Source organism: Etheostoma spectabile, chromosome 1 (genome assembly GCF_008692095.1).
Source record: "Etheostoma spectabile isolate EspeVRDwgs_2016 chromosome 1, UIUC_Espe_1.0, whole genome shotgun sequence".
NCBI lineage: Eukaryota > Metazoa > Chordata > Actinopteri > Perciformes > Percidae > Etheostoma > Etheostoma spectabile.
In genome coordinates, this window is record NC_045733.1 from 9,903,051 (window position 1) to 9,914,800 (window position 11,750).

The 11,750-nt window shown below is 37.6% G+C and overlaps 1 protein-coding gene across 1 annotated transcript; it reads left to right on the forward strand.

Annotated features, from left to right (window-relative positions):
- The first annotated feature begins 1,031 nt into the window (after positions 1-1,031).
- dpep1 (dipeptidase 1) lies at positions 1,032-11,740 on the forward strand. Its single transcript, XM_032509532.1, has 10 exons — positions 1,032-1,455; positions 1,715-1,841; positions 2,222-2,354; positions 2,460-2,610; positions 6,803-6,872; positions 7,483-7,659; positions 9,087-9,171; positions 9,272-9,347; positions 9,498-9,633; positions 11,073-11,740. The coding sequence occupies exons 1-10, from the start codon at positions 1,328-1,330 to the stop codon at positions 11,241-11,243; spliced, it is 1,254 nt and encodes a 417-aa protein (XP_032365423.1). The 5' UTR covers positions 1,032-1,327; the 3' UTR covers positions 11,244-11,740.
- Positions 11,741-11,750: the final 10 nt, after the last annotated feature.

Genomic DNA, 11,750 nt, shown 5'->3' on the forward strand with positions numbered 1-11,750 from the left:
AACCATATATTTACTTCTCATCATGCATATGTGCATTACTAAATTCCTTTTTACATTCAGTCGTATTCCTTTGCAATACTATCTACACAAATATTTTATATAATTATAACACTTAATTTATATTTTATCTGTTTACATTTTAGCCCAATGTCTTAACTTGCATTTCAGTGTTTTACTTGTGTTCTGTTTAAATTTCTTGAGCATTTTCAGAGGTCTCTGAGGTCTAAGATTTTCCTTGCCATTGTGGCTGTTATTGTTGTCAACATGACAATAAAGAACCTTAATCCATAATCCTTGGGTTTTTAGTGCAGTGTAAAAATATGTTTGACTTATTTTAATCATTATACGAGACACCCAATTATTATCCAAGAATTCACTCATAACTCTCTTGTGGTGTGGAGATGTATTCCCTAATTGAGTCGGAACACTGGCGCACTTCTTCATATCAGATATGGTTTTACCTGTGCACTCAATAACCAGAAAACATAAAAACTACTGTTTAGTACACTGCTAGGTCATTTTAATATTAACACTAAATGCTACGCAAGGTCATTTTAATACTAATATACATCTTAACTGCAACAGTGTGGCTCATTGATGATGGTGATTTGGTCTTTTCATGGAATTTGTTGAAAAGAAAAAAAGGAATATATGTAAACATATACCCCTCATTGCACAGGTCTGTTAATAATGCCATTTGAGTTATGTAGCAACTTGGAAGATCCTTAATTACATTTCAGTTTATGTGAAGATCTATAATACTATTTTATTCTACAAAAAAATTATTAATGATAAAAAAAAAAGTACTTTGTAGAGAACTCACTCTTCACAGTAAAGACGGTAAATGTTTTACAAACTACTGTACTGGTTCCCCTTAGCACATGTAACATGTAATATGTAAACAACGTATAAAGCATATGTTGTGGACTTTAGAAAAGCAGCCAAAAGGTACATTATACATTAACTAACGTACACTGGTTACCAACTGTAGAGACTGTAAAAGTGATTGAGCTACTGTGCTGCATTTATGACTGCTGACTCTGTAATGAAAAACAGATCCACGACAGAGGAGGAGCACTAAGCAGAGTAAATTACAAGAGCATTTTCAGACAGAACAGGACAGCAAGTTAGAGTGAGAATTCCAAAGAATCTGTATAGATGCAAATAACAAACTAAAAAGTTGGCAATTGGCAACCTGGAAATAAATGTGTTCCAGCAGCAGTTAGTAGAATAAGGATTACTCAGAGGTTAAAGGAGGCACAAGAAAGTTTAGGGACCCAGAGAAAAAAAAGAGCAGCACGTTTAACAGTCTGTCAAAGTTGAAGAAATGGTGTCCAAGAGGATCTCAGCTGCATATTTGGCACTGTGGATCAGTTCTTGTGCGGTTACCCTGGCTGAGGATGTGTATATGACCAGAGCTTTCCAGCTGATGTCTGAGACCCCGCTCATTGACGGGTAAGTGGAAATGTCTTTTGCAAATCACTGTGCTGTGTATGACAGTTCTAATGATGTTGTGTGCTGTTTACCTGAGCAACAACAACAACAACAGTAAAAATGTTAAATTTTGTAGTAAAAGCTCACTTCTGGAAACACTTTCTAGCGCTGATCTGGGCAAATAGGCAGTTTTCTTCCGTGCTTTTAAATCTGTGTTTATTTGGTATGTTTTGAGAAAAGTTTCTGTGAGGGTGTGAACCTTCACTTTCTGATCTTTCAGCCATAATGACCTGCCTTGGCAGCTTCGCAAGCAATTCAACAATGTGCTTGACGAAGCAGATCTTGACACGCTGGAAACAACACACACCAACATCCCTAAGATTAAGAAGGGACGGCTGGGTGCGCAGGTACGTTCAGAAAGTAAAGTACTGGGAGTTGTATAATTAAAGGAAACTATGCTTTCAAGGATAAGTGAGACTGTATCTGCTAGGTTGCTTAAAGTATGCCAAGGCTACCATTTATTTTGTATCTCTCAGGCCTTATCGGAATGTGTTGTGTGTAATTATTGAGAATCAACTGTGTGTGGTCCCATTTTACATATTTTCATGCAGCCATTTTACAAGGGAACTTTTCTAAAAAAGAGATACTGTGTCTAACATTCCAGGTTATATAAACAAAGCATACATAATCAATCATCAGTCAAGACTTACAAAAGGAATGTGGATTATAATAAGGATCACAGCAGCTCCATAAACATTCCCTGCATTATGTTTTGTTCCTCTTTCAGTTTTGGTCAGCCTATGTTCCCTGTGAGACTCAGTACAAAGATGCTGTCAGACAAACACTGGAGCAGATAGATGTGATTCACAGGATGTGTGAAAAATACCCAGAAACCTTTATGTTTGCTACCAGTAGCCAAGGTGAGACTTTTAGCTGTACAATTACTTTCAAAGACTTTTGCCACCTCTAATCTGTTCCTACCTGCCTCTGAATCACCCATCATCTCTCACTTCTGCACTGCACAGACATCATTGAGGCTTTCAACATGAACAAGACAGCCAGTCTGATTGGGGTGGAGGGGGGCCACTCCCTCGACAGCAGTCTGGGCACCCTGCGCACCATGTACCAGCTGGGGGTCCGCTACCTTACACTCACACACTCCTGCAACACACCCTGGTAAGAGCCAGCAGATTCACGGCATCAGTTATGCAATAGAAATTCACACACGTGACCTTATAACAGTAACACGAGTGATATTTTCTCACGATTACCAAGAGCCAAAGTGATACCTTCAAATTGCTTGTTTTGTCCAAACAATAGTCAGACCTCAAAATTATTCAGTTTCCTGTTACACTACAAGGAAAAGAAAGAAATCCTCACTTTTGAGAAGTTGGATTCATGACATGTTTTTGTAAAGAAGAATTACTTAAAACAAGTAAATTGTTATCAAAATAGTTTTCATGCTAAATGCCTAATTTAGTGATGTTTTACTTGAGTAAATGTAACAACAAAAGGGGTATCTACAGCACACTAAAGCCTGAGCTTTCAGTAAGACTCATATCTTTGTGGTATATTACCATCAGACATCAGACAACTACAAAAATAAAATGGAGAATACAACTCTCAAACCGGTTAAATGGCCAATGAATAAAAGTGAGTTTGAAGTCGTGATTTAAAAATCTGAAGGCTAGGGGCCGATCTGACGTGCCAAGGGAAGTCATTCCAAAGCCTTGGGGCCACGACTGAGAACACGCGATCTCCCCTACTTTTGAGCCGCGTTCTAAGGACAGCAAGGAGTAGCTGGTCCGCTGACCTTAACGACATCAGAGGAGTGTGCAGCTTCAGCAAGTCAGCGATATACGCATTGGCTTAACCATAAAGAGCTTTAAAAACAAACAGAATCTTTAAATTGTTGAAAAAACTAACTAACTTGAGTTCTTTGATTTGATGAGGAGGAAGAGAGGCTGGAGGTCCAATGGAGAATTAACAAAAAGGTTTAATGAAACAACATGATGAAGATGATAAGACAAAGACAATAAGACACAAGACATAATAACACTGCAGCTGACAGTGGACTTGATCCATGCTTCTCCTTGATTAAGTCACATGTCACCAGTCACCAGTGCTGAAAATTTCTAAATTTGTTTATTTGTTTATTTCAAAGGATCACCATTAGCTGACGCCAGCTAGACGACAGCTAGTCTTCCTGGGGTCCAAACAATACATCCAAAAGACAATAAATACAACAAAAATTACTCACAAATATATCATATATAAATTCACAAACAAAACTGACAATGCAAAAAATACTAACAAACTAAATATAATAAAGAATAATACAGCACATGATACAACCTCACTCAACCAATCCAGACAATATTATGATATTGAAAACAAATGTAGTCTAAGTCTTTTTTTTTATCCAGTTTTCCCTTGTTGTCCCGAATCCCAACTGGAAGATTGTTCCAATATACAATTGACCTATAAAACACAGTCCTCTTCATACAGTCAGATTTAGGTAGTGGTAAAGAAATCTGTCGACTATTCACCCCTCTTGTACAATGTGAATGCATTTCTGAACAATAAGTTATATTATCATAAATCACACACGTTTATTCCCTGCACCTGACGGCGGTTCCTTTTCACCTGGTGTATTCTCATTGGTCCATCGTTGGCATGGTAACATGTTGAGGGCATCTCAGTGTCATTGCTGATTTGAAAAGCATGGGTCACACCTCTAACATGAATGTTGGGGGTTCCTCCCGGACACAGATCAAAAGCTATCATGTAAATGAGAAATTCCAACAAAAGTACAGTGAATCAACATTCTATTGTTTTAGTCTAGTCTAAGACACTAGGGGGGTAAGAGACAGAAGGTTACTTCCAGTTGTGAAGAAAGGCTTTTTTCTGTATGTTAAATGCCAGACTTGACCTGATCAATTCTTTAGAGTCAAAGGAACAGAGGGGGAAGGTAAGAGACAGTAGGGCCATCTTGATTTACTCTGTACTGAGTCAAAAGAAGATAATTATACAGCATGATATGGAGCCTACACCATTGATTTAAATCATATCTTCTCAACCCAACTGCAGCATACTTCAACAGAAATACACTGTTTTCAAAACATTGTTTTTAACTTTTTAAAAGTCAAAAAAATATATATTCTAAAGCAAACCAGTAGCCAATGAAGGGAGGCAAGAAGAGCTTTAAAATGATCTTGTTTGCGAGTGCCAATAAGGAGTTAAGCGGCAGCATTTTTAACCATTTGTAATCTGGAGAGGGAGGCCTTACAGTTTATCCAGGCGAGTTGTAATAAAAGCATGTATAACCCTCTCAAAATCAGTGAAAGATAAAAATGGCTTTAGTTTGTGCTGTGGGAAGTACGGGGGATTCCTGCAGGCTTGTTCCGCTCTCCAGGCAGCAGTATCAAGTGCCAGTTTGGCACTAAAAAGCTTCACCTGATCACTTTGGGTGGCTAAATGTACAGTAACTGTAGAAGGAAACCTTATGAACCAAGAAAAAAATCCCCTTGTCACCTCCTGTGTTTTCATTCAACTGACTTCTTGGGTTTGTATGAGTTCAGAATATGTACTTAATTGTGTGAATGCTGATTCAGAAGCTGATTTGCATCATTGTCATTCAGTTATTTATTGTGTTTTGTTATCCGATTCTTCCGTAAGATTTTCGGTCACCGAGGACATTTGTGTTTGCATGCAACTTTTCTCCACCATTTATAGTTTTTAAAATGTTAAGCTTTTTTCTTTTAACATTGAAAGCCAATGGAGCAATCTATAAATCCTCATCAGGTTTCTTCCACTTCTAATTGCTACTGCTTCCACATACTTTCACCTACAGACGTCATTCAAGTTGTATTCACAAAACCTTCAGCTGTCAGAAAATGGTGCAATACACAATCCAGGTTGGCCCTTTTCATGACATTTTTTCAGCATACAATACCATGACTTTTTTTCGACATTATACACTTCGACTTTTTAAGGACTTTTTTCAACATACTATACTATGACTTTTATCAACATGCATAATTTGACTTTTTTATCACCATTTTTGACACACCATACTATGAATCAACTATGCTATTACTGTTCAACCTAAATCTTTTGGTGGCACACTGGCTCAGTGGTTAGCACTGTTGCCAACAGGCAACCAGCAAGTAGTCACTGCAGACTTGTATCCAGGTTATACACACAGTCCAGGTTGGCTTTTCAACGTACAACACTACGACTTTTTTCGACATACTACACTTTGACTATTTAATGGCTTTTTTGACATACCATACTATGACATTTGACATACTAAACTACAATCATTTAATCGCTTTTTTAGACATACTTTACTATCGCTTTTTTGTCACTTTTTTGACATACTATACTGTGACTTTTTATCACTTTTTTCAGCATACTATACTATGACTTTGTACGTACTATTATATATGACATAATTTCCTTTTGTGGCACAGTGGCACAGTTGTTAGCACTGCTAGCAACAGCAATTCATGATGTTTTTTTCAACATATAATACTGAGTTTTTAATCGCTTCTTTGACACACTATACTAGAACTTTTTCTTTTTTTTTTACTTTTTTCAACATATGATACTATGACTTTTTTCAACACACTATACCATGACTTTTATGTCTTTTTTCAACAAGCTATACTATGACTTTTTATGACTTTATGAGTTTTTCAATATACTAAACTATTACTTTTTTGTGACTTTCTTCAACATACTTTGACTTTTTTTGACATAACTTTCTTTAACATACTGTACTATGACTTTTATGACATTTTTCAACACACTATACTATGACTTTTATGTCTTTTTCAAGATGCTAAACTATGACTTTATTTTACTTTTTTGAAACACTATACTTCACTTTTTATGACATTTTATGACTTTTTTCATCATGCTTTACTATGACTTTTTTTGACATCCTGTACTGTGACTTTTTTGACTTTGACTTCTTTGGGCATACTCATTTGAACTGGGATAACAAAAGCATAAAAATAGCCTTTTAACATATACTTTTATGTTAAAAGTATGTAGATAAATATTTGATACGTAACATAGCCTTGGCATACTTTACAACATTTTTGTTTGTTTTTTATCCCTGGAAAGTCAAAAGTTGGACATTCCCAAATTTAAATTTGTAAGTTTTTACGCATTTAAGCTTGCAATCCAGTTTAGCTTTAGCAATTTAGCTATTCACAAGCATTTTGTGCAGGACATTTCTTTTCTAGTGTATATTTGCAATACTTATCCTTATATTACTATAAGCCTTTGAATCACTACATGTAGTCTACTTGGGAATACATTCTTTAAGTATGGTAACTGTTTTTCTTCTTCTTATCAGGGCGGATAACTGGCTTGTTGACACTGGATCAGAGCCATCTCAACATGATGGCCTGTCTCCATTTGGCAAGGTCAGTGAACAAGCAGGGATAGGGAAATTGTGCTTTAAAAGTGTAATAAGTTACAGATGAGTGTCTTATAGTTGTTGTTATGTTATATGTACTGTATATACACAGATATTAAAGAACAAATATAGTTTTGTTTACTTCCAACTTTAGTTTATGACAAAACATTACTTCCAAGATGTGTAAAAATGTCTACACACTCGACAATTAAAATGATCCCTTTTTCTAGTACACACTTTGTCTTAGCAATCAAAGTAATGTAATTTTCCATAAAACAGAAATATAAGACAGAAATGTAAGAAATATCTACCTGTAAATACATTTGACAAAAGGTTATTTACCATTTTATATTGTGTTCATCCTAATGGATGGATAGAGAGCCTATACAACTTATTAAGTTGTCATGTTTTATTGTCTTTGCTTTTTTTATGCTGGTCATCAGAAAGGTGAAAACTTAAACTAATCCTAATGATACATCACAACTAATACTTACTGTTATATCATAAAAGGGGTGAAATAGTGATAGTAGAAATAAAAGAAACAACACTTTATATATTTTGGTGCCATAACCAATTTAAATTGATCATAGAAATAATCATTGTTCTTGCTACAACAGCAAGTAATAGTGGAAATGAACCGTCTGGGGATGCTGATCGACCTGGCTCATGTGACTGTAGCAGTGATGAACCAGGTGCTGAGCATGTCTAAAGCTCCGGTCATCTTCAGCCACTCCTCTGCCTACAGCATCTGTCCAAACAAGAGGAACGTCCCCGATGATGTTCTTATGAGAGTGGTAAGACTGTGTATATGTATGTGTGTGTGTGTGCGTGCGTGTGCGTGCGTGTGTGTGTGTGTCACAAGATAAATGAGGTGGTGTGAGATGAGTTCTGCTACACAAATCTTTTTTTTTTTTACTTTCATTTGGGCGTCAAACAATTATTTAAATTAAACACTCTGACAAATCTAGACAGGAAATGTGTCCTTGGTGGAACTACCAAGGGGTCCCAACTAGACTGTGTTTTTAAAATGGGCCACAAGCCAAAAGGATTGGGAACAATTGGTTTGATTTATAATGTAATGCATTTTTATAAGCGTATTCTATGTTCATGAAAAAATGTAATCTTGGGGCGACCTCTAGCTCACCCAGTAAGAGCGTGCTCCCTGAGTAGGCTGAGTCCTTTGCAGCGGCCCAGATTTGTGTCCGACCTGCAGTCCTTTGCTGCGTGTCATTCCCTCTCTCCCACATTTCCTGTCTATCCACTGTCACTATCTAATAAAGGGGAAAAGCCCCCCCCCGCCCCCCAAAAAAAGTACAATATTTCCATCTGAAATGTAGAGGATTAGCAGAAAATAGAAAAACTAGTAAATTAAAGTAGTGACTATTTGTTACTGAGCTACTTTCCAAAACTGGTATTTTTTTAGTTTAAAGGCATTAGAATGTGTAGGCCTACAAGGTAGGGAAATTTAAATATAGATAGAATCATAATTGATAGAAATGAACATAATTAAAAATGTGATGTATGTGTTCAATGACATTTTTCTGTACCAGCACTGCCTGCAGGTTGTTAATTTAAACAAAGACAAAAGGACATAATGCTATTTTAGGACATTTTCTTTCTTCATTTTACCATGGTATTAAAAGAGTTATCAAGTATTGTATTTTTTATACTAGTGTTGCATCAAGGTTGAACATCTGGTATTGTGACACAACTGGAAGTGATTTGACTAAGAAAAGGCAGATGATATCATGAGACTACAGACAGCCAGACTACAGTAAATCAACCAGCCCACTAAAGCTGTTGAGCATTTCGAAACACATCTTGCCTTTGCTGCTTATTATCTCAGATAACTACAAATAGCCCCAAAAGGCTGTAAAATGGCAACTTGTGTTCAGTTGTTATACATGCATAATGGGAGTTTCTGAGCTGAATGCAATAAAACGGTTCGCAAAAACAGGGTTGTTGTGCAACACTGTAATAAAACTCAGTTACTCAGTTAAGAGACAGGCACTCTAATATACAACAGCACCCTCATGTACTTGGATTGTTGTGAGTTTGAAATCTCTTGGCCCTGGTCACTTCTCTCCCTATTCCTGTTCACTACAAAGTGTCTCCTGCCTAACAAAGCAGAAATGCAATGCTGTGTCTCCCTCCATCCTGAAGATCAGAGTTTCTAGATCTGTAAGAGTTTCACTGTGATGTAACATGTTTTTCTCTCCAGAATAATACCGGGGGAATTGTCATGGTGAACTTCTACAACGACTATGTGACCTGCAGCAAGACTGCTACGATCTCAGATGTTGCTGGTAAACGGCTGTTATGACCATGCCAACTGCTGTAAACCTGATTAAATAGTAACATTTATTACTTCTTTTCTAAGTGTATTCTTCACTGCTATCATCATAGATCACTTTGACCATATAAAGAAAGTGGCCGGGGCGGGCATCGTTGGTTTTGGTGGAGATTACGACGGTGTTACAAGGTGAGTTCAAAACATTCAAGCGTTGACTTAAACATAGGCTCGTTCTCTTAATAGATCCAAGCAGGGTTGGGATGATGAAAGTCAACAAAAATCTTAACTGTGAGTTCTAGAAAGTAAATAATCATATTTTCCTGCATGTCGTCCTCTCAGACTACCAGAGGGTCTGGAGGACGTGTCCAAGGTGCCCAAAGTGGTGGCTGAACTGCTGAGGAGAGGATGGACTGATGAGGAAGTCAAAGCTGCTTTGGGAAACAACCTGCTCAGAGTCCTAAGCGAGGCTGAGAAGGTGACACACACACACATATACACACTCTTACCACTCTCATAAGAACATCATCGGGGACGCTCCTCTTGTTTGGACAGATGCTGTAGGCAGAGGAGTGGCTGAAGATGACCGGAGCTTTAGACATGCTCAGCACCTGGTTCATCACTGCTACAGTCACATGAGCCAGGTCATCTATGATCTATGATCAATTTAAATTGGTTATGGCACCACAAAATGTATACATTGTTAAAATCCTTATTTCTTTTATTTCTATCACTACTTTATAAAATAACAGTAAGTATTAGTTATGAAGTATTATTCAGGGTTATTTTAGGATTTGGGCTTGAAGACTACAAATTTATAAACATAAACACAAACAAAAATGTGGCCGGGTTGGCCCAGTAGGTAGAGCAGGTGCACATGTATGTCGAGGTGTATGCTTCAACGCAGAGGTCTATGGTCCGAATCCAACCTGTGACAATTTCCTGCATGTCTCCCCCCCCCCTTCTCACCTAACTGTCCTGACAAATTAAAGTCGGAAAAGCCCCAAAAAGTAATCAAAAAAAAAAGAGGTGTAAAGTTTTAAAGACGTGGGAGTTAACCAGGCAGGACGCGTTATTATGGAACCCACGTAATTTCTAGGCAAGCCCCACCCTACAAAGCAGCTTGATTGGTTGGGGTTAGGCATTGACCTTGAGTGCATAAGGTTAGGATAGCCGATTGGTCAGGGGATAGGACCTGAACATATTGGTTATGTACCTTTCATAAGCATGGACACCTGGCCAAAAGTAGTGTGTGAATGCTATTGAAGGGCGGGTCTTACCTAGAAGTTGTGTGGGTTCCATAATAACACAGGCAGGAAAGGTCTGATGCCATTATGGGGGATGGAGGAATGGTAAGATTCACATCTTTATGCCCTGTGAGAATTGATATCATTTGAAAATTCAAAGTGGTTGTGTGATTGCAGAGAAGACCATGGGAGGGTTAAACATATTGACCATATAACAACAATTTGGCTAATAGTGATGTCATGGTGTACTGCTACACACACACTGGAGTACACTTTTACTCTTTAAGATCTTTTTTTAGCAATCATGATAGACGTTTTCTTTAGTAACCAAAATCATCCAATGATTTTTGTCTGTTCATCAATGGAAACAGTACAAACAGGAATGTAATGTTACTTTCTTTTTCAATTTTAACAGAGTGGCTACAACAATGTAAAGCAAAAGGACATAAAGTTGATTTGTCAAAAGCAGTCACACAATTATATGTGTACCGTGGTGCATTCAAATATTCAAATGTGAAAGGTTTGGATTTCGGTTATGCGTCTTAAATGCTGATTGTAAGTAAAAGCCAAAAGTAAAAATGGTGCTTTGGTAGCAGGTGGACCCTGTGAGTGAAGACCTGTCACGGTGCCTTTCTGTCTGCTGCCTGACGGCCTTATCTTTGTGTGTCAGGTCCGTGACAGTCTGAAAGGCAAGAGTCCAGATGATGTTCCTATTCCATATGATGAGGTGAAGAACTCATGCAGGACGAGCTATGGTTACCGCAGCGCTGGAACCGTCCACTCACTCAGCACACTGGTCCTTTTTCTCACACTGGCTCTTTTAAAATTAACATCTTTGTAAGCTGCTTTAGAAATATAACTTAGGGCATATGTCAAGAATGTGTCCATGAAATGTTTTAAATGGCAGGATTTACACATATCCTCTCTCCGTGCTCACAAAAACACCAAATAGTTTTAGTTTACTGTTGAAATGTTTTTTTAAAGAGCTTGTTTGTTGTGAGATTTTAATTATCTGATTTTAATAAAAATTAACAGTGACTAACAGTGTTACAGTTATCATGATGACAAAGACAGCGCCACAGTGATTGTGTTGGACCGAGGTGAATTTACTGAACTCATCTGGCTGTTTTAATCCCACCATAACACTGTCAAATAGAGCCTGCAGTGAGCAAATCTTTGGGTGATGACAATGAAATAGGGACAAAATCACACCAGTGTAATGGTGTAAGTGTTCCTCAATATCAGCATACTGACATTTTTCAGTCACAATGCGGTCTGGATGGAGCGTTGTTCGGGTGTGTGGAGTGTGTCCTTCAGGTGCTCTTTAGCTTGGGGATCCAAGTGTACA

Coding starts and splice junctions, on each gene's coding strand:
- dpep1 (XM_032509532.1), top strand. CDS start 1,328: ATGGTGTCCAAGAGGATCTCAGCTGCATATTTGGCACTGTGGATCAGT. Junction 1,842..2,221: donor AGGGACGGCTGGGTGCGCAG/GTACGTTCAGAA, acceptor TTCCTCTTTCAG/TTTTGGTCAGCCTATGTTCC. Junction 2,355..2,459: donor GTTTGCTACCAGTAGCCAAG/GTGAGACTTTTA, acceptor TGCACTGCACAG/ACATCATTGAGGCTTTCAAC.